This window comes from Haliotis rubra, unplaced genomic scaffold, assembly GCF_003918875.1.
Source record: "Haliotis rubra isolate DU_JTF1 unplaced genomic scaffold, ASM391887v1 Scf2, whole genome shotgun sequence".
Classification (NCBI taxonomy): domain Eukaryota; kingdom Metazoa; phylum Mollusca; class Gastropoda; order Lepetellida; family Haliotidae; genus Haliotis; species Haliotis rubra.
Genome location: NW_025766002.1, coordinates 2,545,889 through 2,571,860, shown reverse-complemented (window position 1 = coordinate 2,571,860; position 25,972 = coordinate 2,545,889). Strand labels below are relative to the sequence as shown.

Genomic DNA, 25,972 nt, shown 5'->3' with positions numbered 1-25,972 from the left:
AGATGAGACATAGCTCCATGCCTGGCAGATCTTATGCTGTGGTCGAAGGACACGTGTTCCCATGGCCTATGGGCTGTTAACACGTAAGTCGGCAGCTATTTAAAATTATGTCCGCTATGCTCTTGCCCTTCATCCTTGTTGGACCTCTGTGAGTTGTCCTCCTAAATGTCAAATGTGGCATGACCCCGGGCCGAAACTGATTATAAACTGTAAGAAGTGAGACCTGACTTGCTGACTTGGTTGAATGTATGTCATCGTATCCCAACTACGTGGAAGTCATTGGTATATGTGTTTCAGAGTAGATTACTGACAGATGGTCGTAGACCCGTGAACATCCGGGTTAGAATTGGTCTTCAGCAACCCATGCTTGTAAAAGAGGAAGGGATCGTGTGGTCAGGTTCGCTGACTTGGTTGACAAATGTCATCAGTTAGATCGATGCTTATGGTGTTAATCACTGGAATGTCTGGTCCAGATTCGATTATTTACAGAGCGCCGCCATATAGGTGGAATATTGCTGAGTGCGGCATCAAAGAATAAAACACTATCACACACCACGCGACAGCCATGGGAACAGAACCCAATTCGAGCGTCACCAGCGAACGCTTTGCCAAATGGGCTACTGAATAGTCTCCATTATAATGTTATGATATAAGAAATACAAACTAAGAACATGTTACAAAATTGGTTTATGTTAGAAAAAGCTCGGGGATATTTACAAACATATGTACAATGTATTATACATGTAGACTAGATAACAATCATTGACATCAAGGGAACGGCCAGCGTTCATTTGGAGGATGACTAACAATTTACAAAAGAACAAGTTTCGTAATTCCTTCTATTTGAACATATTTCACATTACGAACGAAACCACTGCAGTAATAAAATATGAATAAACATAATTGTTTTCAATATATGACTCATTCGTGAAAAAAAGATTATGAAAAGTCATGTTAAACAAAACATACAATAGAGAAATGTGGAACATTGGAAATATAATGCTAAATGTAATTTGTTGAGAAAAACAAGATGATAGTATCAGATCATGTTGGCATTGTCAGTTAAAGGCTGCTTTTACCGTTATCTTCATTAACTACATAAAATCCTTGTGATTCCGAGTACACATCGTTTTCAAAATAAACAGGCTTGGTGGTAAAGTGCTCCTTGTCGTAAGACCTTTTTTGAAATTTTGAGGCATCATTTTCAATCGTTCGAGCTTGTCGTCTCCTACAATAAATTAATATATACATAGCTATATACAATGTAGCTTATCAATGTAAAATATCATTCCATAATGATGATGAATATTAAACAATGGACACTCCATAATACTGTCTAGATGTTAATTTAAATGTATTCTTTTCATGAGATAATAACCAAAGTGGCATATTCAAAATCGTCTCTTGTATTGATCTTTGTACAATCTCTTATCTTATGCATTTTACTCTTGGCCATGTTGCCTTAGATATGGAACAGATTTCTTCAAAGATTTCCTTATAAGGATGTTACATTATTACAGAAAAAACTCTTTCAGTTGTCCACGATTTGGAGTAATGTTTGCCTACAAAGAATAAGTACTATGCGGTGTGGTTATTTCATAGCTTCAGCGTGCCTGTAAAAAAGTGATGAAATATATAACTACAAGCAGTGGTTAGAACGTAGTTGAGCACGTAATATATATGAAATTCAACGTGCAAATGTATATATCATATAATATCAATAACCGACGTATCTATTCCGTAAACTTGTAATACGATACAGAGGAAGGGTATGAATACCAAATGGAATAATAACTGCATTGAAATATAATACACTGATAAGAACCAAAATGCACCCTTTCAGGTCGAAACATATTTTCTCTGTAGAGAATGCATATATTTACTCACAAACAATCATTGTGAATCATGTATATGACGTCATGTGCTTCTATCTAATTTGATATCTTCCATTGTTTGTTCCTCGTTAACGATATAGGTTCTTTGTTTTCCATCCGAGATTTCTGGATCTTCCATATTAAAGGTGGGGTTATTAAAGTGGGGCTCGTCTGAGAAATGCTGTTTGTCATAGCCGTTTAATTCTTCGGGTTTCTGTTTAAGCGTATGCGACATCCGGTGTCTGAAACAGGAAGCGGAAGCTGTTTGTGCATGCGCAGTTGCAAGCAGGACAGGAAGCCATAGCAGGGAATGACCCCCTGAATAAGATAAAATGGCTTCCTCTTTCTGAATTTTACAGATAAGGGTCCCATTGAACAAAGCAGCCTTAGCACTACGCCAATTGTAAGTCTATGTTAAGGTATGGGAGTTACGATCACCTTAGTGCTAAGGTCACTTTGTACAATGGAGCCCAGAATGACATCTCGAAGAAGCACCGCTAGGCATTACCATGCACGTGAAAGCAACTTTTACGAAATGTGACAGTAGACTTCTAAACAAATGTGACTATGTGAGTGACATTTCACTTCCATGCTGCAGACACAAAAAGACACCTCAAAGATATCCAGATTGAGGTGAACTCTCGATTCCAAGTTAAAGTGCTATGGAGGAGGCCCGAAGACTAACAGTTATTCAAAGCAGAACAAGCTACAGGCGAAGCAGGTGAAGAATTCTATGATTGGGGACTACTTACCTTCTATTCCGTATCACCAGCACAATCACTATGATGATAATCAACAGTAGCAGTAGCCCGAGGACGATCCCAAGTGGTATGGCCCAGTCAGACTGAAAAGGGAGAAGATACCAGTCAATATTGATGTGTATTGTCCACTACAAGGGTCACGATCATAAAGCTGAAATATAATTACAATAGTTTACATCGTTCTGTATAAGTGGGAAAGAGTGAGTGTGTGAGTGAGTGCTTTTAGCAATATTAAAGCAATATCACGGCAGGGGACACCATAAAGGGGCACCCATCTGGGTGTTTGGCATGACGAGCGAACGCTATAACTTCTGAGCTATATATGAATAAACAGAAGCTTTAAAATGGATTGGAATAAAAATAGAAATTGAGGAAGAATATAATAAGAATTATAAGAAATATAAAATTTCAGTATGTTCAGAGGTACTGTCAAACTCACCGTATCTGAATCATCATCATTCTCGCCTTTGTAAACTGTTAAATCTAAGGGTGATATTTCGTTTCCTATGAGTGCATCTTGTGGCGTTGTCAGGTCATTCTCTGTAAAGGCGGCTGGACCGCCGGTTGGAGTCACAATATACCGGAGTTTGGTCGGTGCGTCCCTGTGAGGCAAATAATTTCATGGTAAGGAATTCTATAATGTCTAATTATGATCAGTGAAACATGAGCACTTTTGTAGGGAATATACACTGCTACAAACATCGTATTACCTTTTGTAATTAGGTTATTTTGTTTACACTCTCATTTTGGAAATCATGTATGAACCCTACCCATACGGATCGGAATTATTGGGATACAGACGAATCACTATCAGGATCCACTGCCATCTTTGTGATTGATTCAAACTCTCTTCTAGTTGCAGTATACCAAGGCTTGTGGGTCAGCATAGTTTCACATTAATACATCGGTAAGGTTGATAACCGTTTTACTTACCCTTCGACCTGCTTGATTCCCACTGACAACGTACCAGTATAATCTGAAAACAGATAAAATCAAGTATTAACATACAAGGAGATGAGATGTACTCATAATTCACACACGGAGGGAAAAGGATTATTCTCCAAAACTATAAACATATTAACGTATTTACACATTTTTCCAAATTTCATTATCCAAAACTATAAACATATTAACGTATTTACACATTTTTCAAATTTCAATATAAAAAATTACTGTGGATGCAAATCCCAACTGTGACTTGAACTTGATTTTCACGTGTGCATATTTTCCAGGTGAATTTTGCATATTTGTGTGACCGTGCTACTTGATATTATCACCATTTAAATACACATGCTGATGATACAGTCGAACTGCACAATGGACTCTGGTTTCCTTGGAAATGTCTCATGATCATAGAAATGTTTTGTTGTTTATATTTACAGTCAGATATAACAAGAAGACATGGTCATCAATATCCCCCGCCACAGAGTTCTGTTCCTATTTGGTTCCTGTTTTTTAATTCCACCACAACATTCATGTCCTGAAAACACATACCACGTTTGGTTTCCCTATCTATAACAGTTTCTGAGAAAATCTGTTCCCATTGGGGATACCGTGCACAAGTGAAGACATAACTTTGTAACAAATTGTAATTCAGTTTCTGTTTCCAAACTCCATGAAGGGATTCATGCCCTAAAAACACATACCAAAATTTTGTTTCCTTATTTATAACGTTTTTTGAGAAAATCTGTCCCCTCGTATATCCCCCTCCCACTTCGTGACGGGGGGTAATAATGCTCTAATAACAAACATTCTTGGTGACATGGTAGGAATACATTATAGAATTATATAGTTTCATAACAACAGTCAGCTTTGCTTACCTGGGTTGGCTTGCATCCAGGCTTTAGTGAGAGCATTTTCGAGGTCGGTAGTATCGTTACCAACGACGCCTGTTACCATTATCTCACGGCCCTCTCGAGCTGAGCACCCACAGGGGGTAAGTCCAGCGGTGGAACTGAATTTCTCCCCCAACATTCCAGTGTCCACCCCTTCAAACCGCGTCCAGTGGGAGTCACCTCTCTGAATGGCCACATTGTACTTGACCTGGGTCACTTGGTCATCACTGAGAACAATAAGTGTTGAGTGAACATATTTTCCCAGTTAGTCATGGTTTCTCACTTACATATATAGCGAAAATATATATATGTTGTGTAATCTCAGCTAACGCAGAATAAACCAATTCCCCTCCAATATTCACTATAAACAGTACAACCAGAAATTATTGAGAATTTAAAGATTGTACTTTTATTTTTTTTTCATTCATTACTCACGTATCAAATGTGAATATTAGCAGAACATAACTCCAGATTCAAAGACAGGTGAACAGTTAGTATTTTGTCAAGTCACCATGGGCAGCAATGCAGGCTTCAATGCGGCGGGACATACTACTGATCAAAGAAGTTAGAAAGTCGTGTGGTCCATGCTGTCCCAATATCGGACCACCTCTTCTTTCATTTCAGCAAAATTTGTCAGATTTTTCTTATTGACATTTTCCTTCATAAGTCCCCAAACATTTTCTATTGGATTTAGGTCAGGGCTATAGCTTGGCCAATCTAATAATGTCAAGTTTTGGTCAGAAACCAGGCCTGTGAATGCTTTGAACAATGTTTTGGGTCGTTGTCCTGCTGGAAAATCCAAAATTTCCATAGAACACGTGAGCAGATGGAAGTAAATGTCCCTCGAGAATATCTGTGTACCGCTCAATGTTCATATTTCCTTCAAATACACAGAGGGGCGTTGCCCCTAACACAGATATGCCACCCCACATGTTAAATTTCGGACTGTACCTTGGGCGCTGATACAAAGGTTTTTCAGTTTGTTTGGTCCAGAATTTCAGTGTATTAGGAAACAGCCACACAGAACTTTCATCTGAGAAAATCACATTGTCCCAGTTAAAATTTCTATGCTGAAAGCACCAGTTCAACCTTCGCTACTTTTGTTCAGGTTTCATGATCGGTGATGGAATTCCTTGACTTTTCTGCCAACCCATTGCATGTAGCTCAGTTCTAATTGTCTCCTTACAGACAGCCACAGTTCCTCTATCAATCATATCCAGCCTTAAGTTTTCTAAACTCCTTCGTTTGTTTTTAGAAACAAGAATACCAAGCCGCCTCCTGTCACCGACAGTCAATTTTCTGGGCCTACCTGCGCCTCCCTGGTGCTCAATGCCATATCCATTTGCAATATTTTTCAAAACACGATAAACCGTGGACAAAGGGATGCCTGTTCTACTTGAAATCACTTTAGCTGATCTGATGTCCTTGTTATAATACTCTAAAATCAACTTCCTCTTCTCTAAATCATCCATACTGAGGATCACTGAAAATGTCGTCTGCTAGCAAGTAAACAAAGAGGGATAACTCTTCACAAACTAATGAAAAAGGATTAACGGAGTTGTCTCTCTTGAATGAACCCAAGCACTTGATAGCTGGTCAAGGTTGTTTATACTAGAAATCCAATTGAACATATTCCTAAAATTCTCAATAATTTCTGGTCATACTATATATCATCATGGTCAAAGTATACCTATAATGCTGATTGGGGAGGGAGTGAATTTAGATTTATGCCGCTTTTAGCAATATTCCAGCAATATCATGGTGGGGGCCCCTAGAAATGGGCTTCACACATTGTACCCATGTGGGGAATCAAACCTGGGTCTTCAGCATGATGAGCCAACGCTTTAACCGCCCCAGTTCATCTGTCATGCCAGAATAAGTTAAAGAACACCCAGCTGCTTCAGGAAGACACATTGACATGAGTACACTCTTATACATTAATCATGCTCCTTATTTGTCTGTGACAAATGCGACAAACACATTATCGACCAAATCTGAGTGAGTGAGTGAGTGAGTGAGTCTAGTTTTCGCAGCACTCAGCAATATTCCAGTTATATGGCGGCGGTCTGTAAATAATCGAGTCTGGACCAGACAATCCAGGGATCAACAGTATGAACATTGATCTATGCAACTGGGATACGATGACATGTCTCAACTCAGTCATCTAGCCTGACCACCTGATCCTGTTAGTCACCTTGTACGACAAGCATGGGCTACTGCATGAAGATCAGTTCTAATCCAGACCGTCACAGGTCGACTGCACTTAATTCAAAGTAGCATTATTACGATACAATGACTGCCATACCTTGTAGTACTATAGAAATTGTCATTAATATCATTGACCATGACGGAGACATTCTCTGTGGGGATCCCAAGACTGCTGCCTGCACAAAATAAAATATAGGGATTAGTCATTCCTTAATGTTCCAGTTGGACACACCAATGTTTATGAGAAACATGTCAATTTCGAGTAAATTGACTTATTCATCTGTAGAGGAATGAGTAAGAGTAATCATTTCATCTGGAAGAAGATACAGGAAAACGCTGTGCTTCTCACAATATATAAGCTGACATCCGTACATTTTCCCCTTTTGTGAGTGCTGACGTCTCTTATAATCAGTGTGCGAAATAGCCACTGCCCCGCTAGCCCGTGTCTAGTAAATATCCAGTCGGGCCACTCAATTTCCAAAGTCACTGGCCCGACTGGCTAGTGAATTTTCATGGGGTCATTTTGTAAATATATCACTCTCTCCGACTTGTTAAGCTATAATACACTTTTTAATCATGCAAGACTGTGGCATAGTAAAAATGTATATCATACTAGCAGCTTAATGATGAAACCCGTGTCTACATTCAAATTTCGGTGGGCTAGTAACTTTCAGGCATAGCTAGCCCAACTGACTGCCTAGCAACATTTGGAAACTATTTCGCACACTGTTTATAATTATGGAAATGATTTTATGTTATATTTATTCATATGTTCATATATTCGTCCTGTACGTTGAGTTTAAGGAGTAACCACTGGTGAAACCACCTTTCTACCATTTCTGACTAAATAACTTACTCCAAGTGGCCAGTAGACCGTCTGCAACCACACTTTCCTGGTCATCACCGAGGCTGCCATCAAAATTAAAGGTGAATACTTTCTTCACTGGAAGTGAAGGGCGTTCAAGGTTGTGATTGGTTAAAATTTCGTCCAACTGATCTGGAGACAGTGCGGTTGATTGAACGTTTCCATTCTCTATTGTCGGTCTGTAGAACACCCGTGTAACTGGTTCCCTGGTACAAGAAAAAAACACAGTGTTCATTGTACATTCTTGGGAGGATGCACCTCATGAAGACAAAAGTATCATGGCCAATTAACTATCATACACGTCAAACTGGTGACAACTATTACTGCTAAGAATGATAAAACCATGTCCTTGTTATGTGAGACCGCCTCCGTGGTGTAGTGGTTAGAGCGTCCGCCCGGAGAGCGGCAGGTCGTAGGTTCGATCCCCGACCGCGTCATACCAAAAGATGTTAAAATATGGTACTTGTTGGTCCCTGCCTGGCGCTCGGCTTTAATGGGTACAACAAGGACTGGTCGGCTGGGAGTCAGTATAATGTGTCTGAGTGGGGTATTCATGCTTCACTGCGGCATGGTATCTCAGTGGGCTAGCACTATGAAAAAAACAACTTAAGTCTGGGCTAGTACAAGCAGCCGCACATACACATACACACGCATGCACGTCGTTATAGGAGCGAAATATTCTCAAGCACGATGTAAAACCCAATTTCACCTCACCTCACCTCACCTCACCTCACCTCACCTCACCTTGTTATGTGAAGCAAAACTGTTGGAAACCTTGTTCAGAACATTGGAAACAAACAACATGTTAACCAAATGAAAGTGGAGAGTATAGCCGACTGAGAGTATAGCTGACTGAGAGTATAGCTGACTGAGAGTATAGCCGACTGAGAGTATAGCCGACTGAGCTGACAGTTGAGAGTATGCCGACTGAGAGTATGCCGACTGAGAGTATAGCCGACTGAGAGTATAGCCGACTGAGAGTATAGCCGACTGAGAGTATAGCTGACTGAGAGTATAACTGACTGAGAGTATAGCCGACTGAGAGTATGCCGACTGAGAGTATAGCTGACTGAGAGTATAGCCGACTGAGAGTATGCCGACTGAGAGTATAGCTGACTGAGAGTATAGCCGACTGAGAGTCTAGCTGACTGACATGACAACACCTCTGCAGATTAACCATATGACTTCCTGTCGCCATTCAAACAAGGAAACCGAACAACTTACCCGTTCCCTTCAGAGAACATATGTCTCTCCACAGTGGAGCCAGTAGTGTCTGAAACAAATACACCATCGTTTTATACAGTTGTTACATCATGGTTGCTAAAAACACATACACATATATCATATAGGTGTTTGAAATGTTTCAGTTGTTTCCGTTGCAAGCTTATTAGGGAGAGAGTCTGGAATGGTACAGGTCTTAGACGAGTATACCTTTTGTGAAACCAATGGACATTGGTAAACAAATCTGGGATTTGAATCAACAATCATAGGATTCTGGCAGCCTAAGTGCCATAGATGACTTGGCCACCAGTGCCTCCCTGACCCACCCAATGGTATATGTAGTCTTGGGATAACTTCTAGAAGTGAAACAGACTCACCAGGATAAAATGGTTTACCTGCAGGGTTAAGGCTAGTTCCCAACTCAAGCAACTTCGACCACTGTAGCTGCCCTTTCACATCCAAGAATGGTACAGGGATAGCATCACAATCACAGAAGATTCCTCCTGACAGATTGATGCTGATGTCGGGTCCAATCAGGTATCGCTCACCCAGTTTGACGAAATATTCAACGTTGGTCACGGTAGTGCTGAGTGGTGAAGAGGCAATAGAGTGAGTAAAAAAATATGTTTGATATCCCTATTCAAGTAAGTACATTTTATGATGATACACTCTGAATATGGGAATTATAGTGGTAAAACATAGTTATACTACTGGCAAACAAGGATAAGTTGGAATGGCGCAGAGAACGTGTTTACGAGAAGTAGGTGGTGCACGGCAATGAGAAAAACCCATTTGGTTTGTGAAAGGTAGAGCAGATGTAGGCTTGTGCACATGCAGTTCATGAGGATGAAATTGATTCTGTGCGTAGATGCACACGCCTTGCTCATAAGACTCTCACGTCAGTGTAGCAAGTCGCACTACACTTGATCGCGGACAACCTGGGGCCCCTTCGCTCACAATGACAAGCGCCAGTGGGCGGCACTCATACATGCTAATACGGGTCAATTGTCAGGTCAGTGCTCAACTTATCCTTGTTTGCCAGTAACTTATAGGTGTCTGCGTCAGTAGAAAGAACTGATCTTCTTCTTGGAATTTTTATTGTTCGTGATACCTTACTTTACTTAAAGAGGAACACATGTTGAAGTTTTATACCAATAACATGGGTGTTTTTATCAGTAATACTAACCCAGCCTGTGTGTAGTATTTCTGAGGTCGCAATAGCAGAATTTCCAAAGGCTGGGCACGTAAATTATCTGGAACTGAATAAATAATCGCACATGTACATTCATCACTTGGAATACACGAGACAAAAACAATCACATGAAACTAATTATTAAACATTATCAATTCAAAAGTCATATTTATCAGCATTTTAAAATCATTAAGGTTGTTCCAAATCATGAAATTCACAATCCTCTCCCTTAAAACGCTGGAACCTCCTTAGTTTATTTGTTCAGTCGAGATAAATAAAACTGACCGTTCAAGAATTCTGACAATTAACACGATTCTACCTAAGATTATTTAATCTGTATCTTGAAACACGTATTTTGTCAACAGCCCCAGTCACCCTTTGTTTCCAGTCGAACCATTTCTTACGTACCTGTACTGTCTGTGTTCTGCCACTTCTTCCATTCTGTCTGCAATGTGCGTACTACCCCCTGGCCCTGTTCACTGGTCATATCCACAACCCTGTTGAGCACCACACTGTGATGTTGGTCATAGGGAATTGGGGTGGACCCATAGTACAGAGGGTTTATTCTCTTGTCATTGTCTATAGCTGCAGAGATCACTTCCCGAGAAGGTGGAGGTACACTCTCAGCATTCTGGGTCTGTCCATCTCGAGTGATGGTGTAATATACTCTGGTTACAACCATGCTGGAAATGGGGCAAACCATTATGATTATTTCATACAAGTATTGAAAAGGTAAAAAAACTAATAATCATAAATAAACTTCGTTAAATATCAATAGAATTTGTTACAATCATTCTATTTACAATCATTGTGAGAAGTTATGTCATTTCACCATGTTGTAAACATATTTCAAATGTGGTCGGTTTTGTTTATAAAAGAATCAATTACAGTTGTAGAATTGTGTACTTTTAATGTATATTGAGTAATTTTTGATGATTAAATTTAGGGTTGACTACAAAACCAGGAATCTTCTTCTTGGTTCTGGAAAGGTAGATAACGACCCAACATTCATTTAGATTCAATGTGTAAGTACAAAGTTTACCCATAATCGCCGGAGAGTTGTTTTGTTAGAAAGATATCAGCTTTGAACTGGCAACCACAATCTGTCAAAGTAGAATTGACATTAGATATTAATTAGACTGATAGACAACACTGTAGTCACATAAATCACAAACGAGTACAAGACAAAAGCAATGTAGGAAATGAAACGAAAATGGAATATAAACAGATCAGATGGTCATGAAATGGTGGAGGTGGATGTACAAAGGACATGAGGAATGAAAGGGTTAAGTCATGTTGACAGGGGGAAAGAAAATGCTACAGCAAGACAATACAACACAACATGACACAAGACAACACAACATGATTAACGCTAAGTTGTAAGTTACGAATGATAAGTAATACTTACATACAGGCAATTCCAGTTGTGTCAATTCGGAATGAAATGTTTGCCATTGTGTTTCAAGACTATATTCTATTGATATCCTTCATTTAAACATACTTCAACATGGCAAAAACAGTTTGGTATAATTAACATACGTCCACATTTCATGACTTGTGTTCATTCATAAATATTTACAGTTTGTAAGAAAACGTTTTTTTACCAGGATTGGTATTTGTCCACGATGCTTCAATGACATCAACGATGTTTTGTGTACCCGTGACTCTTCCAGTAATATCAATGCCATAGGTAATACCCAGGTTTCTGAGATCACCTAAGGAACCAGAGTACACCGTGACCCCATTCCATCGGAACTGAGGCACTCTCTGGAGTTCTCTGTTAAGTTCATTGGTAAGCAAGCGTCGTTGTTCCGGGGTCAGTTCGGACACCGTTCCTCCAGTAGAGTTGGTCATGTTGTACCGGTAGCCTACAACCATCTCCCCTGCAGGAACAACACAATAGATGACAATTCATTCACATTACTTTCTCCACCTCCGTGGTGTAGTGGATAGAGTGTTCACGGGTTCGATCATACCAAAGGATGTTAAAATATGGTACTTGTGGGTCCCTGCCTGGCGCTCGGCATTAATGGGTACAACAAGGACTGGTTGGTTCGGAGTCAGTATAATGTGTCTGAGTGGGGCATTCATGCTGAACTGTGGCATGGTATCTCAGTGAGCTAGCACTATAAAACCAGCTTCTCTAGGCTAGTACAAGCTGCCACACAGCCACCCATACACACGCATGCACATCGTCATAGGAGTAAAATATTCTTAAGTGCGACGTTAAACCCCATTTCACCTCACCTCACATTACTTTCATATGATAAAAGCAAATCAGTTATGAAGAGCTGAAATTTTCTGCGCAGTCTATGTCAGGTATCTAATGGATTATTGTGATCAGACGAGCTTATCTAGTATGTGCATACCTGGATATAAGTGTTTATTATATTGGTAGTATTTTTCCTGTACCACGATTGGTCAAAATACCATCACATGATTGACTACAAAACACGATATTGACTTGAGTTTTCTGATAAATTACGATATTGACTTGGGTTACTAAAAATAGACAAGGAATCCCATATGAAGGGGCTTCCCCCGCTTTTCAGCCAATCAGATCACTCGGATAGATGGCACAGTGTGTGCATTAAAAGTTTATGTTAAAACCCGTTTCTCTTTCATTATTATAATAAAACAATTATAGACTCTTGTAGAGGTCGATATCGGTTTTTATTGACCTGAGAAAAACAATATCGACCTCGCAAGCTCGGTCGATATTGTTTTACTCAGGTCAATAAAAACCGATATCGACCTCCACAAGAATCTATAATTGTATAATGTCAGATGCTGTTACACTTATCCAAATCCGTGAAGATCGGGATTAGTATTCATCTTCAGAAACCCATGATTGTCATGAGAGGTGACTGACGGGATCAGGTGGTCAGGCTCGTTGACGTTGTTGACACATGTCATCTTATCCCAGTTGTGTACATCGATGCTCATGCTCTTGATCACTGGATTGTCTGTTCCAGACTCGATTATTTACATACCGCCACTATATAGCTTCAATATTGCTAAGTGTGGCGTAAAACAACAAACCAACAAGCTTATATAGCATATGTCTTACTGGGCAGGGTTAGCATAGGCTGTCCGCTTCAGAATATCAACCTTCAGGCAGCAGGATGATCCTACAGCAAAAATACACATCCATACTCCATAGTGCATTGACTTTTATACATGTTTTATGTATCTTGAATTTTAAACATCTTACGCATAAAATATTGACAATTAATATTTACTAAGTAAGCAGTATAATTAAAATAGATTATCATTTCAAAGAGGCATAAATGCACTGCAGAATTTATAAGATTTGTCAGTGGCATCGTTTCTACTTTTCAGTCACCACATACGTCAGGGTATACTAATTAGTACATAAACCCTTTAACATCAGTCATGAAAATGAATATGAGGGTTTGACAGATATGTGAGGAATTGAAAATACATATATAATTTCAAAATGTATTCAATTGACTTGAGAAATAATCACTCACAGCGTGCTCTGTGAGAGAGTATGGTTTTACACCGCCTTTTGCAATATTCCAGCAATATCATGGTGGGGGACACCAGAAATGGGCTTCACACATTGTACCCATGTGGGGAATTGAACCGGGGTCTTCAGCATGACGAGCGGACGCTTCAACCACTGGGCTACCCAACCGCCCCTCACAGGTCTTGCTCCTGTTATTATAAATAAACGAGTGTCATTTACCACTGTTGATTCTGTCCATGGCTCTCTGCAGGGCAGCTTCTACAACCGGCTGATCGAGGTCGTTTATGTTTCCTTTCAAATAGATATTGTCTACACGGTACATTGGCCCAGCTGTAGTCGCTGTAGTCGATGTTGTTGACAAGCTTGTTCCTGATCCTCCTCTAGTTATTTCGCCTCCGAAAACGACAAGATCTGAGGAAGTGAAATATCGAGCTGGGTCGACCCCCTCAAATCTCGTCCACTTAGAGTCAGCTCCACGGATGGACACTGTGTATGTCATTCTGGTTACAGCGTTGTTGCTGAAAAGACGGTGTTGTTATTTGACCATACACTGAGGTCATAAGGGCAGCAAACAAAATTATGCTGTCTGTATGGTATGTTACTGTACATATCTTAAAATAAACCATTTCTTCCTTTACAAGATAATATTATTTATCGGTAGATATATCGATATATTAGATCAGGTATTTAAATGGTTCTCATTCTGGTGTCCATTTTCTGTTTATGTTAAGTCATTTGCAATTATATGTTGCTATATTTCTAAATAGTTGCTATCAAATTGATTATTGAGTTTAATGAAGTTAACATGCTTTTGAATTGTGTGACACACAGTACTGCAAATCCAAATTACAAAATACTGTTAGATTATTGTCATATTATATATCACCATACCTTGAACTGATATAATCACCATCCAGGTTCTCCACATTGACAGACACCGCATCAGATGGCATGTCAAAAGTACCAACTGAAATGCACAACATCTTATTTTTAACCTTGTAAGGCAAATAACAGTCTCGATGGAGATTATCCAAGCTGTAATACTACTTCTTTGAGTGGCATTTAGAAGCTGGTATACAGAACTAACATTCCTCTTTTTCTATCATGCCTACCTTTCAGGAAAGATTAAATGAAAATATTGAAATAGTTATTTGCCATAACATTTTGAGTGAAGGTGTCACTGTGTGTGTACATATAGGTGTCAACTTACTCCATAGATTTTCAATGGTCTGTTCTATTTGGGGTATCTTATCTCTTCCAACACGTCCTTCAAAGTTTAAGGTGAAGGTCTTATCAGTTGGCAGGGAAGGCTCTTCCAAATTCTGACTGGTCAATATTTGATTCAGTCTCTGACTGCTGACGGCTGTTGACATCACATCCGGGCCCGATATTTGGGGAAGGTAGTACACACGTGTTACTGGGTTGCTATGGAAGAGCAATCATGTCATCTATTAAACACTCATTCAGTATGTCATTTTTATTCCTTAATCAGTTTGATATATTAGTATGTTTTTATATGACAAGAAAGAAAGTAGTACTGTTAAAAAGTCTTATCTAGACTTGTATATAATCATTGATATACACTTATATAGTATTCATTCCATAACTCACTCTTCTGAAGTGATGAAAAGCTCGCTTATTGTGGCTGACCCATCTGAAAACAATATATAATATTAACAATTATTACAACATGATATACTCCCAATATAAAAAACGTATCCCTTCTTAGAGTGTTCGTATTTATACCATTTGTGCCAGAACATTGACAAGGATAACAATAATTTCAATGTGGAACGTTTGTAATAAGTACTTCATACAGTATTTATTCGTAAACTTACCTGATGGATTAAGGCTGGATCCAAGAGCCTGAAGCTGGTCAGATGACAGGAGACCTTTCACTTCAATAAACGGAACAGGAATTGCCTTGCAATCACAGAATTGAGGTCCTCTCAAGGAAACACGTTCTGTGTCGGGTTGAGGTCCAATGACAGTGGTATTATTCAAAATAACGAAATACTCGAGTTTCGTCAGCTGTGTTCTAAAAGAAGGAATGAAACAGAACTTTATACAATTATAGACTGGTGATGAGGTCAATATCTGTTTTTATGGACCCGCGAAAAACAACATTGACTAAGGACGAAGTCAAAGGTCAAAATTGCTTTTCGCAGGTCCATAAAAACAGATATTGACCGAATTCAACAGTCTTTAATTGTTTTATTATGTAATTACCGAAAAAAAGCTTCCAAAAACCAAAACATGTCCATAAGAAAAGTAATTAAATTTTCACTACAAACCAATAATGTCATGTCAACAATCCTGTGACATGTAACAACAGAATGACGTCATAGCTTGATGCCCTTACATACACAAAATCTATTTTTAGTAACTCAAGTCAATATCACTTTTGGTCGGACCTGGGTTGGAGTCAATATGCTTTTCTGTCGACGGTCACGTGACCACCTCTAGACCAATCAGGTAGCCGGAAAAATATGCTTACATAATAACATGAAATATTCCCTCAAACTAGTTTCAATGACAGTATCATTTCCTTTACACACATCTCTTATATAGGCTATACCTTGCTATCAAAACGTTTAACAATAACTTGACATATCATGTTCCTAGTAGAAATACTTTTTTATTATGAAGTCTTGGTGAAGTCAATTATCAATATTAAACATCAAAGTCATTAAGTGCAAATAGTCCTTATTGCATTTATGTGAGGTGAGTTACCATGCAACATGATATTTGTTTTAGAAATCTTTGATAGTAGGTGCTATACACGTACCCATTTGTGGTGTAGTACATCAGTGGTCTCAGTAGTCTGATTTCTAGTGGAGCATTCCTCAGGCTTTCAGGTACTGGAAACAACACATTAACTTCATTAATTATTTTCCAAGATAACCAGGTAAACAAACTCATAATTATACTGATATCAATGTATCAAGTGATATTATAATGTTTGCTTGTTGTCTAACACTGCACTCGGTAATATTCCAGCTATACGACATCACTCTGTTAATAATCAAGTCTGGACCAGACAATCACCTGATCAACAACATGAGTATGGATCTATGCAATTGGGATACGGTGACATGTGTCAACCAAGTCAGCGAGCCTTAGCCGATAGTCGCCTCTTATGACTGACTGACTGACTGAGTGTGGTTTTACGCCGCTTTTAGCAATATTCCAGCAACATCACGGCGGGGGACACCAGAAATGGGCTTCACACATTGTGCCCATGTGGGGATTCGAACCCGGGTCTTTGGCGTGACGAGCCAACGCTTTAACCACTAGGCTACCCCACCACCCCTACCTCTTATGAGAAGCATGGGCTGCTGAAGATGAATCCTCTCCCCATTCTGATAATATAATTAACAAGACATCACCTAGTTATGAAAATGATAACATTCATCTGTTAGCATCACTGTTTGACATGCCTACATGTTTATGCCATGGAACTGTACAATGGACTCTGTCATAAGTATACATTCCTTATGTGTGTGGAATGACAGTTTTCTCGCACCTGCTTGGTCGGCGTTTCTCCATGTGATCCATGTGAATCTGATCTGATCCAGGATTCGTTTCCCCTCGTCACTGTTCATGTCCACTACCTTGCTCAAGAACACATTGTGGTGCTGGCTGTAAGGGATGAGTGTGGCGCCGGAGTAGATGGAGTTGATACTGTCATCTCTCTGTACTGTGTTGTAGAAGTCCTGACGTGATGGAGGTATTACTGTTTGAGGATTCTGGACGAGTCCGTCCTTTGTGATTGTGTAGTATACTCTGGTTACTACAGTACTGAAATATAAGAGTATACAATGTGTTACATATACTGGCCAAAATAGTTAGGGATATATGTAATTTTTGAAATTATGAATAATGATCTATTTATTCATTGACACACTGATAAAATATCAATCATAAAAATACCAATATCCCTAACTTATTTTGTCCAGTATATGTTAGTCTCGTTACCATTTCCAATTGTCCATATACCACTCATCTTTTATTGGGATAATCAGACATGTCATTCTATATACACATAACATGGTATTTAAATCAGTTTTGTATTTAACGAGACTTTAGAAATATCTCTATTTCACAATCGAACACAACCAAAATGGAGGCAACATCTATGTAAGAAGAATTATCAGTTGGCTTGTTAAGTCAGTGTTCGTTGTAAAATAAATGTTAACAATATCTTGATCGCACATCTATGGACTATTAAGTAATAAATCAAGCCTGAAAGAATGGAACACTGATACGAGTATAAAATATCTTCTAGCTTGTCATAAATTTTGACGTCAATGTTACTAAGAACACTTTGTTCGCAACCTTTTAGTTATTAATATAATACCAGTCTGTTTAGACAGAGGGACAACACAGATTATAATAACGGTGAAATTATGGATGAATTACACAAACAGTAAACTTAAAATATGTCCAAACATTCGAAAGTGGCAGAAATGGTCTGTGAACAATAACATGATAATGGGCACTATTGTTTCTTCTTCTCTTTCACTCCTTAGTCAGAAAGCTTAATTATTGTATGGATATTGTCTATAACTTACCCAAAATCTCCCGACAATGCTTCCGTTTTAGTAATATTGGCCTTGAACAGACATCCGCAATCTAGAAAGTGTAAAAGCAAATTCAGTAAGTTTTTTGATAATCATACAGACGGGTTCAAATGTACATCTACAGAACAGGAATGTCACCAGCAGTCACTAAAACCTCCCCAGTACATAACCTTCTATTACACTAGCATTGTCAGGTTACTGCGTGCTGGAGCAAAGGTCAAAGTGAAAAAAGGACCCAAACCTTCCATGATTGTTTGTCTGTTACCCCCCCAAAAACCCATCCAGTTATGATGACCGTCTGCAAATAATCGAGTCTGGATACGATCATCCAGTGACTGCTTATGTCAACAAAGATTCCCCCAGTCGTAGTCACCAGATCCATGGGACCGACTCCTACAACCAGTACAGGTTTCAGGGGAAACCAATGGGACTACGGTGAAACCAACCATATGGCTATATGCTAATATACCACAATCACGTTCGGGAAAAACTGAGATCTGACCACATGAGAACCGCATCCTGAGACGGCTTAAGGCCGAACTCTGAACAGCGCTTTGTTTAAACTTAGGCTACTGTAATCTTTTACATGTGTTCACAGTCAACAGACTCACCTGGATTAACGCTAAGCCACGCTCTCTCGATATCCGTTATAACGGCTCCTCGCTCTGTCTGTGTTATTTCGCCTATGAAATCAATAGTGTATGTGTCTGTGGGAGCTTGTACGGAGCTTTGGTATACTTGTATGCCTCGACCTCGGAAGGGCGCCAATGTCTGGAGCTCGTTGTTCACCTCCCTTGTGAAATTGTCTCTCTCTGTTGGCGTCAAGACAATGGGCGTACTTCCGTTGGTGGCATTGTATCGGTAGCCAGTGATGATATTTCTGTTCGATGAATCATAAGTATATGTAAATATAATGATACGTTCCAAACACAACTTCCGTACTAGACTTTTAGAGCTTCGGGGTAGTATTGTCATTAAAGCATTTGCTCGTCAAACCGAAGACCCAGGTTCGATTCCCAAAACGGGAGCAATGTGTGAAGGCCATTTCTGGTGCCAACTGCTGTACTATTGCTGGAAAATTGCTAACTGCGACATAAAATCTCACTCACTCACTCACTCACTAGGCAGTGTTTCTTTTCTATGGATGAAAACACATTACTTACCCAGCAGGGTCTAGGTAGTTCGTCCTCTCAATAATGTATAGATCTATGCAACATGCGGGACCTGGAACAATAAACAGTGTTGCTATTTTATATGTAACCAATCGATACCAAAACTATTCAAAATTGAAGTCTATGAAAATATATCTTTTTCACAAAGTCTCTATTACCCTTTTTAAACTTCAAGTATACAAGTTGATTACTCCTTGTATTGGTATGAAAGCATGCTTCCTGCAGATTTCCATCAACCAAGCAGAGTGGACATATGTATATACGCGCAACACCCTTAAAGATGGACTAGAGATCGTAATTAATCTGTTTACCATCCCAAATATAACATATGTTACTGTTTACCATTCTTTGTTTTATTGAGGGCACTCTTGAACACTTCCTCCAGAGCAGCCTGTTCGTTGTCGCCGATGTTGCCCGTCAGATAGATAACACCATCCAGGTTGGTCGTGCCTGTCGGCGTTGGTGTTGTGACCGTCGATCCTGTACCTGAGGTTGTCCTTTCTACATTTCCTTGAACCAAGGTCAAACCGCTGGATCTGAAATATTGGTCGAGCATCCCAGGGTCTACTCCTTCATACTGTGTCCAGCGAGAGTCTGCGCCTTGGATGGACACTGTGTAGATGACCTGGGTCACAGGTGTGTTGCTGTAAAAGAGTTTCCGTTTGACACGATGTCCTTTGTCTATTTGAATCCTTATAGGGTTACTAGTTCATATTTCTACATGTAGAAAATATTAAAATATAAAAAATTGACATGAAACCATTTACATCCCCACTATAACCTGTCGTTTTTTGGCTGTGTAAGAATAATTCTTGGCCTTTAATTCTTTGGCCAATGAAATATGAGGACGGTGGTATTTGCTATATGTGAGAAGTCATGAAGCCATTAAGCGGTTATGCCCAGTATCCAGTCCTACAGAGTTGTTCAAAACAACATTGTAGACTATAGATACTACCAACAGCTATTTATTATATGATATTTATTTAGCGCACATATCCACGCACTAGTGCATGCTCAAGGCGCTGGTATTTTTTCCCTCGATCATTGGATGTCAATCTCAACGGCACATCGCATTATCAATCTCAACTCCCTGGGGACCATACAACTCTACAAACGACCCTATACTTGACTGATGGAGGTGATAGTATCAGTGATCATACGAAGACAAGATAGTGCCTGGACCTGTACAGTAACTCCACAAGTGTGAAGAGTATACAACACTCATAAACATTGACTTTAAGGTTGCACTTGACTGCCGAAAGTATGGAAATGCTATATGACACTGTATGTTGTAGTTACAATGTTAGATACAAGATCAAACACATGTGAGCTGAAACTGATATGACCGATGTTACCTTGTTGAGCTGATGTAGCTGTCATCCATGCTCTTTATATCAACAGACAAAGAGTTTGATGGGATGTTGAATGTTGTACCTGAAAATATGCATTCGTATTAAAATGAATTATGGTATTGTAAATTAAAAGGTACAAACACGTTAAGTCTAAATCTATATAATTCAGCAATCTGGAGCTTCGTCTGTTGTGGTGAATTATAAATAGACATAAAATGATTGACTTTAAGGTTGCACTTGACTGCTGAAAGTATAGAAATGCTATATGATATTGAATATGGTAGTTACAATGTTAGATACAAGATCAAACACATGGAATTAAAATGAATTATGGTATTGTAAAATAAAAGTTACAAACATTTAAAGTAATCTTATTCAGCAATGTGAAAGTTTGTCTGTTGTGGTGCATTATAAATACACAATGCAATCAGTTTCTTAGAGATATTTATAATATTTCAGTGCAAAGTTTTGTGGTTAGCTTAGTGGCAAAAGTATTTGTTCTTCACTCCAAAAGTCTCAGTTCAATTTCAAACATGGCTACAGTTGATCATTTACAGTATGAGTGTTCCTCAGTGATGGTATTGCTGGTATAATACAGCCTTAACTCCCTCACTCAAACAAAATGTATAAAATTAGAGAAAATATTGAATATTTTGTAAGGATATATTACAATGTATGTGAGTGAGTGTGTGAGTTCAGTTTTACGCCGCACTCAGCAATATTCCAGCTATATGGCGGCGGTACAATGTATGTGAAGCACCAGGACCATGATGATGTCACAAATGTCTCTGACCTCCAGAGGAACTAAGTGAATGATTCTTTGCAAGAGCACAATTCAAGTTGCAGTGCATTATGAGGAAAAATGGATTAAGTTACATGTTCAACAAACCCCATATATCAACTTACCCCAAACATTTTGGATTGTTCGTTGGATGACATCTTTGTCATTATCTCCAATACGACCAGCAAAGTTCAATGTATAAGATTTGTCTGTCGGCAGTGTGGGCAGTTTCAGATTCTGATTGGTTAATATTTGATCCAATGTCTCCTGACTGACCGCTGTTGACGTCACATCCGGGCCTGATATTGGAGGTCTGTAGTACACTCGCGTCACTGGCTCACTGTAAGCAGTTACAAAATTATTTTTCTTCAAAATACTTGTTTCATACTTTATGCTACTGGTACGGAAGGACATAACCTTTTTCTGAAACACATGGTAACCAATGATTCCACCCCTTCATAATATTTTCAATGCTATCTTCCATTTTAGACCAAATGAAATCTGCTTGGGTGCATAACTGAGTGTTGAGTTACTCCTCGTTCACGTATATTGACAGTCAAAACATCCACTTGATGAATTTACAGGATGCATGTCCTTACAATTTATAAAAAGAAATCACAAGGGGGGCATCAAACTGTATATCCTGATAATTATTAAAACTCACTTGTTGGAACTGACAAACATTTCGCTCATCGTTACTGATCCGCCTGAAACAAGATATAACATATTTCACAGACAGAAAAAGGGTATCACAAAAGTGTTTGTTTGTTTAGGTTGTTGTTTAACACCGCACTCAGCAATATTCCAGCTATATCAGGCTGCAGGCTGTAAATAATAGAGTCTGGACCAGACACCCCACTGATCAACAACGTGAGCATCTATCTACAGAATTGGGATACAATGACATGGTCAACCAAGTCAACAAGAGTGACCATCCGATCCCGTTAGTCGCCTCTTACGACAAGAATGGGTTGCTGAAGACCAGTTCTAACTTGGATCTTCATGGGTACGTATGCCAAGAGAAAACTTTCATGAGAAATCTCTGCTCAAAGCAGAGGTCAAGAATCATATTCAATCACCTGAAAATTAAATTGCACACAATAACATATACTCATGCCAATAATGGTTGTCACCCCCCTCACCACCCCAACCCCACACCCCCTCTCCAATAAAAAATTTTGAAGGGCAACCATTATTGGCATCAGTATATTAACAGTTAAAGAAGGTACACATATTGTTCAAGTGTCTGTGAGACGAACCTGAGGGATTGAGATTAGAGCCAAGGGTTGTTAGTTGACCAGGTGACAAGCGACCATTGACTTCTATGAAGGGAACAGGAATTGCGTCACAGTCGCAGAACAATGGACCTGTGAAGGTGACACTGTCTATCTCTGGTTGTGGTGCAATAACAAGGGTGCCATTCAGAATAACAAAATACTCCAGTTTTGTCACTTGTCTCCTGAAACAGAATGTATTCTGTACAAGTTTCCGTGCACAATACACATGCATGCGTGTTACTAATGTTAACATCATCTGAGACAAATTTAATCTAATTTTAGAATAGTTGAACAATTAGAAAATGCAGTTATCTGTATGACTCAACATTGGTTGAGTCGAAGTATAACTCATATACTTCCAGTCAAAGTGAGAATATCAGATATAGTACAGAACATTATCGCTACTTCAATAAGATATGGAGATATACTGGACAAAATAAGTTAGAGATACTGGTATTTTTATGATTGATATTTTATCAGTGTGTCAATGAATAAATTTACATATATCCCTAACTATTTTTGTCCAGTATATGAAGGAGAGTGTGATAACATTGCAATCCTTCATGTGGGTACTTGCTTTAAGCCGTTCTGTAACATAAAAAGCTGTTAAGTTGTGCTTACCCATCCTGAGTGTAATAAATCAAAGGTCGAAGAAGCCGTATTTCGACTGGAACCTGTCTGAGGTTTTCAGGCACTGAAATGTAATGTTGTATATGAATATTATCAAACAAGGATGATGATGATGATGATGATGATGATTCGAACTCAGGATCATGGCACACCCAGGAGAAGCAACTCAGTGCGAAGTATGACTCTGATGATCTCCTGTGTCTCAAGTTATGAGGATGATAATAATACTGTTGCATCAAAATTTGTTGCATCAAATTGCATTACACGCTGCCAAAAACAAGAAAATCGTGCTATCAAATTTAATAATACCAGTGTGTGGTTCAGTATATACAAACAGCTTCTAGTATATACAATCGGCTACTAGATCACACAAACGGCTTCTGGTATATACAATCGGCTTCTAGCATATACAATCGGCTCTAGATCACACAAACAGCTCCTAGTATATACAAACAGCTTCTAGTAGATACAATCTGCTTCTAGATCACACAAACAGCTTCTAGTATATACAATCGGCTTCTAGATCACACAAACAGCTTCCAGTATATACAATTGGCTTCTAGATCACACAAACCACTTCTGGTATATACAATCGGCTTCTAGATCACACAAACAGCTTCTGGTATATACAATCGGCTTCTATTTTACACAAACGGCTTCTGGTATATACAATTGGCTTCTAGATCACACAAACAGCTTCTGGTATAAACAATCGGCTTCTATTTCACACAAATGGCTTCTGGTATATACAATCGGCTTCTATTTCACACAAACGGCTTCTGGTATATACAACTGGCTTCTAGATCACACAAACAGCTTATAGTATATACAATTGGCTTCTATTTCACACAAACGGCTTCTGGTATATACAACCGGCTTCTAGATCACACAAACAGCTTCTAGTATAAACAATTGGCTTCTATTTCACACAAACGGCTTCTGGTATATACAACCGGCTTCTAGATCACGAAAAAAGGCTTCTGGTATATACCATCGGCTTCTAGATCACACAAACAGCTTCTAGTATACAGGAACATTCACTTGCATAAGCCATCATCATGCCTACCTGCGGGAGAAGTGTTTCTCCATGTGATCCATGTGGATCTGATCTGATCCAGGACTTGTCTCCCCTCGTCACTGTTCATGTCCACTACCTTGCTCAAGAACACATTGTGGTGCTGGCTGTAAGGGATGAGTGTGGCGCCGGAGTAGATGGAGTTGATACTGTCGTCTCCCTGTACAGTGTTGTAGAAGACCTGACGTGATGGAGGTGTTACTGTTTGAGGATCCTGGATGAGTCCGTTCCTTCTGATTCTGTAGTATACCCTGGTTATCTTGATGCTGTGTTGTGAAGAAAATAGTATCATCCACAAAATATGCTCATTAGCCAACATTTACACGAAGCATACGTTTCCTATTGACTTCGAAAACACTATGGCATTGTTAATAAATCTTGGATGAATTCAGACAAACATCACCATGGCTTTGAAGATGACTGAGTATCCTTATTGGTTGTCAGTGGTTCACAGATACATACTATGATCTAGTTCGGCTGGTACAATGGTTTGTACTTTTAGCAGGAACAATCTGGTTATGGATTTGATTCGCTGCTTATATCTCACAGTTAGATCGAATTGATGTCAGCAGAATATAAACATACCCGAAATCTCCTGAGAATTCATCTGTTCGTACAACATCGGCACTAAACACACATCTGCAGTCTAAAAGCAAAACATATTTTTTTAAATTAAATAGAAGCAAAAGATTGCATTGATATACATACAAATAATATAGAGGATATTATATGAGTGTCCATGTCATTTTTATGTTTACGACACGAGTGCCTAAATGTTGGTATTTATTGAGCGAGAGCGAGGGATATACCCATATTTAGGCACGTTGTAAAGTTAGTATGATATGGGCACGAATATAATATTCTGTTTATTACCGAAGTCATCAAATTGAGGAAAATAACCCCAAATCTACTTTCAAACATAGGTTGGCTACCCGCCATCGCCACAGAAGAAGCATGACGTCATAGCATTGTTCATGACATCACATCACCATGACAAGGTGATATTCTGCCCAAGGGCATCGTATGAAAAATATGAGCCCCGATCATCCCTCGTAGGTAATAAATACATATATCTACATATTACATACAGTTATATATATGAACATATTTATCGAATTTATCTAATGTTATATTAAATCACTGTCCATGAATTATGCAATAGATACCAAAACTAAGTGAGTGAGTGAGTGAGTGAGTGAGTGAGTGAGAGTGAGTGAGTGAGTATGGTTTGATGCCACTTTTGGCAATATTCCAGCAACATTCTGACGGGGACACCAGAAATGGGCTTCATACATTGTACCCATTTGGGGAATCGAACCGGCGTGATGAGTGAACGCTTCAACCACTAAACTACCTCACTGACCCCCAAAGTTATAGTAAAAGTATGTACCAACCTGGATAGGTGTTTAGCCATGCCCTTTCAATGTCTCTAACCACAGTTTGTTTCCGCGTTTCTGGAATATCCCCAACAAAATCAACACTGTATGTGTCGGTGGGGCCCTGGACGGGACCCTGGTAGATCACAATTCCTTGTCCTCGGAGGACCTCAGATGTCTGTAGTCCATTGCTCACTTCGTTTGTGAAATTTGCAATTTCTTCAGGATTCAACAAGACTGGTGCACTGCTGTTAGTGGCGTTGAAACGATAACTTGT

The 25,972-nt window shown here is 39.2% G+C and overlaps 1 protein-coding gene across 1 annotated transcript; it reads right to left on the bottom strand.

The window, feature by feature from the left end:
- Positions 1-672: 672 nt before the first annotated feature.
- On the bottom strand, positions 673-25,972 carry LOC124275346. The gene is made up of 33 exons (XM_046710845.1): positions 25,714-25,972; positions 24,905-24,965; positions 24,311-24,585; positions 23,236-23,308; positions 22,597-22,796; positions 22,002-22,044; positions 21,463-21,677; positions 20,560-20,638; positions 19,547-19,848; positions 19,196-19,256; positions 18,644-18,912; positions 18,024-18,084; positions 16,976-17,250; positions 16,238-16,310; positions 15,288-15,487; positions 15,061-15,103; positions 14,660-14,874; positions 14,341-14,416; positions 13,669-13,967; positions 13,027-13,087; positions 11,561-11,838; positions 10,999-11,059; positions 10,365-10,639; positions 9,951-10,023; positions 9,160-9,350; positions 8,768-8,816; positions 7,535-7,749; positions 6,776-6,854; positions 4,456-4,697; positions 3,569-3,611; positions 3,075-3,237; positions 2,627-2,718; positions 673-1,228 (listed from the first exon to the last, which is right to left on the bottom strand). The coding sequence occupies exons 3-33, from the start codon at positions 24,387-24,389 to the stop codon at positions 1,063-1,065; spliced, it is 4,551 nt and encodes a 1,516-aa protein (XP_046566801.1). The 5' UTR covers positions 24,390-24,585; positions 24,905-24,965; positions 25,714-25,972; the 3' UTR covers positions 673-1,062.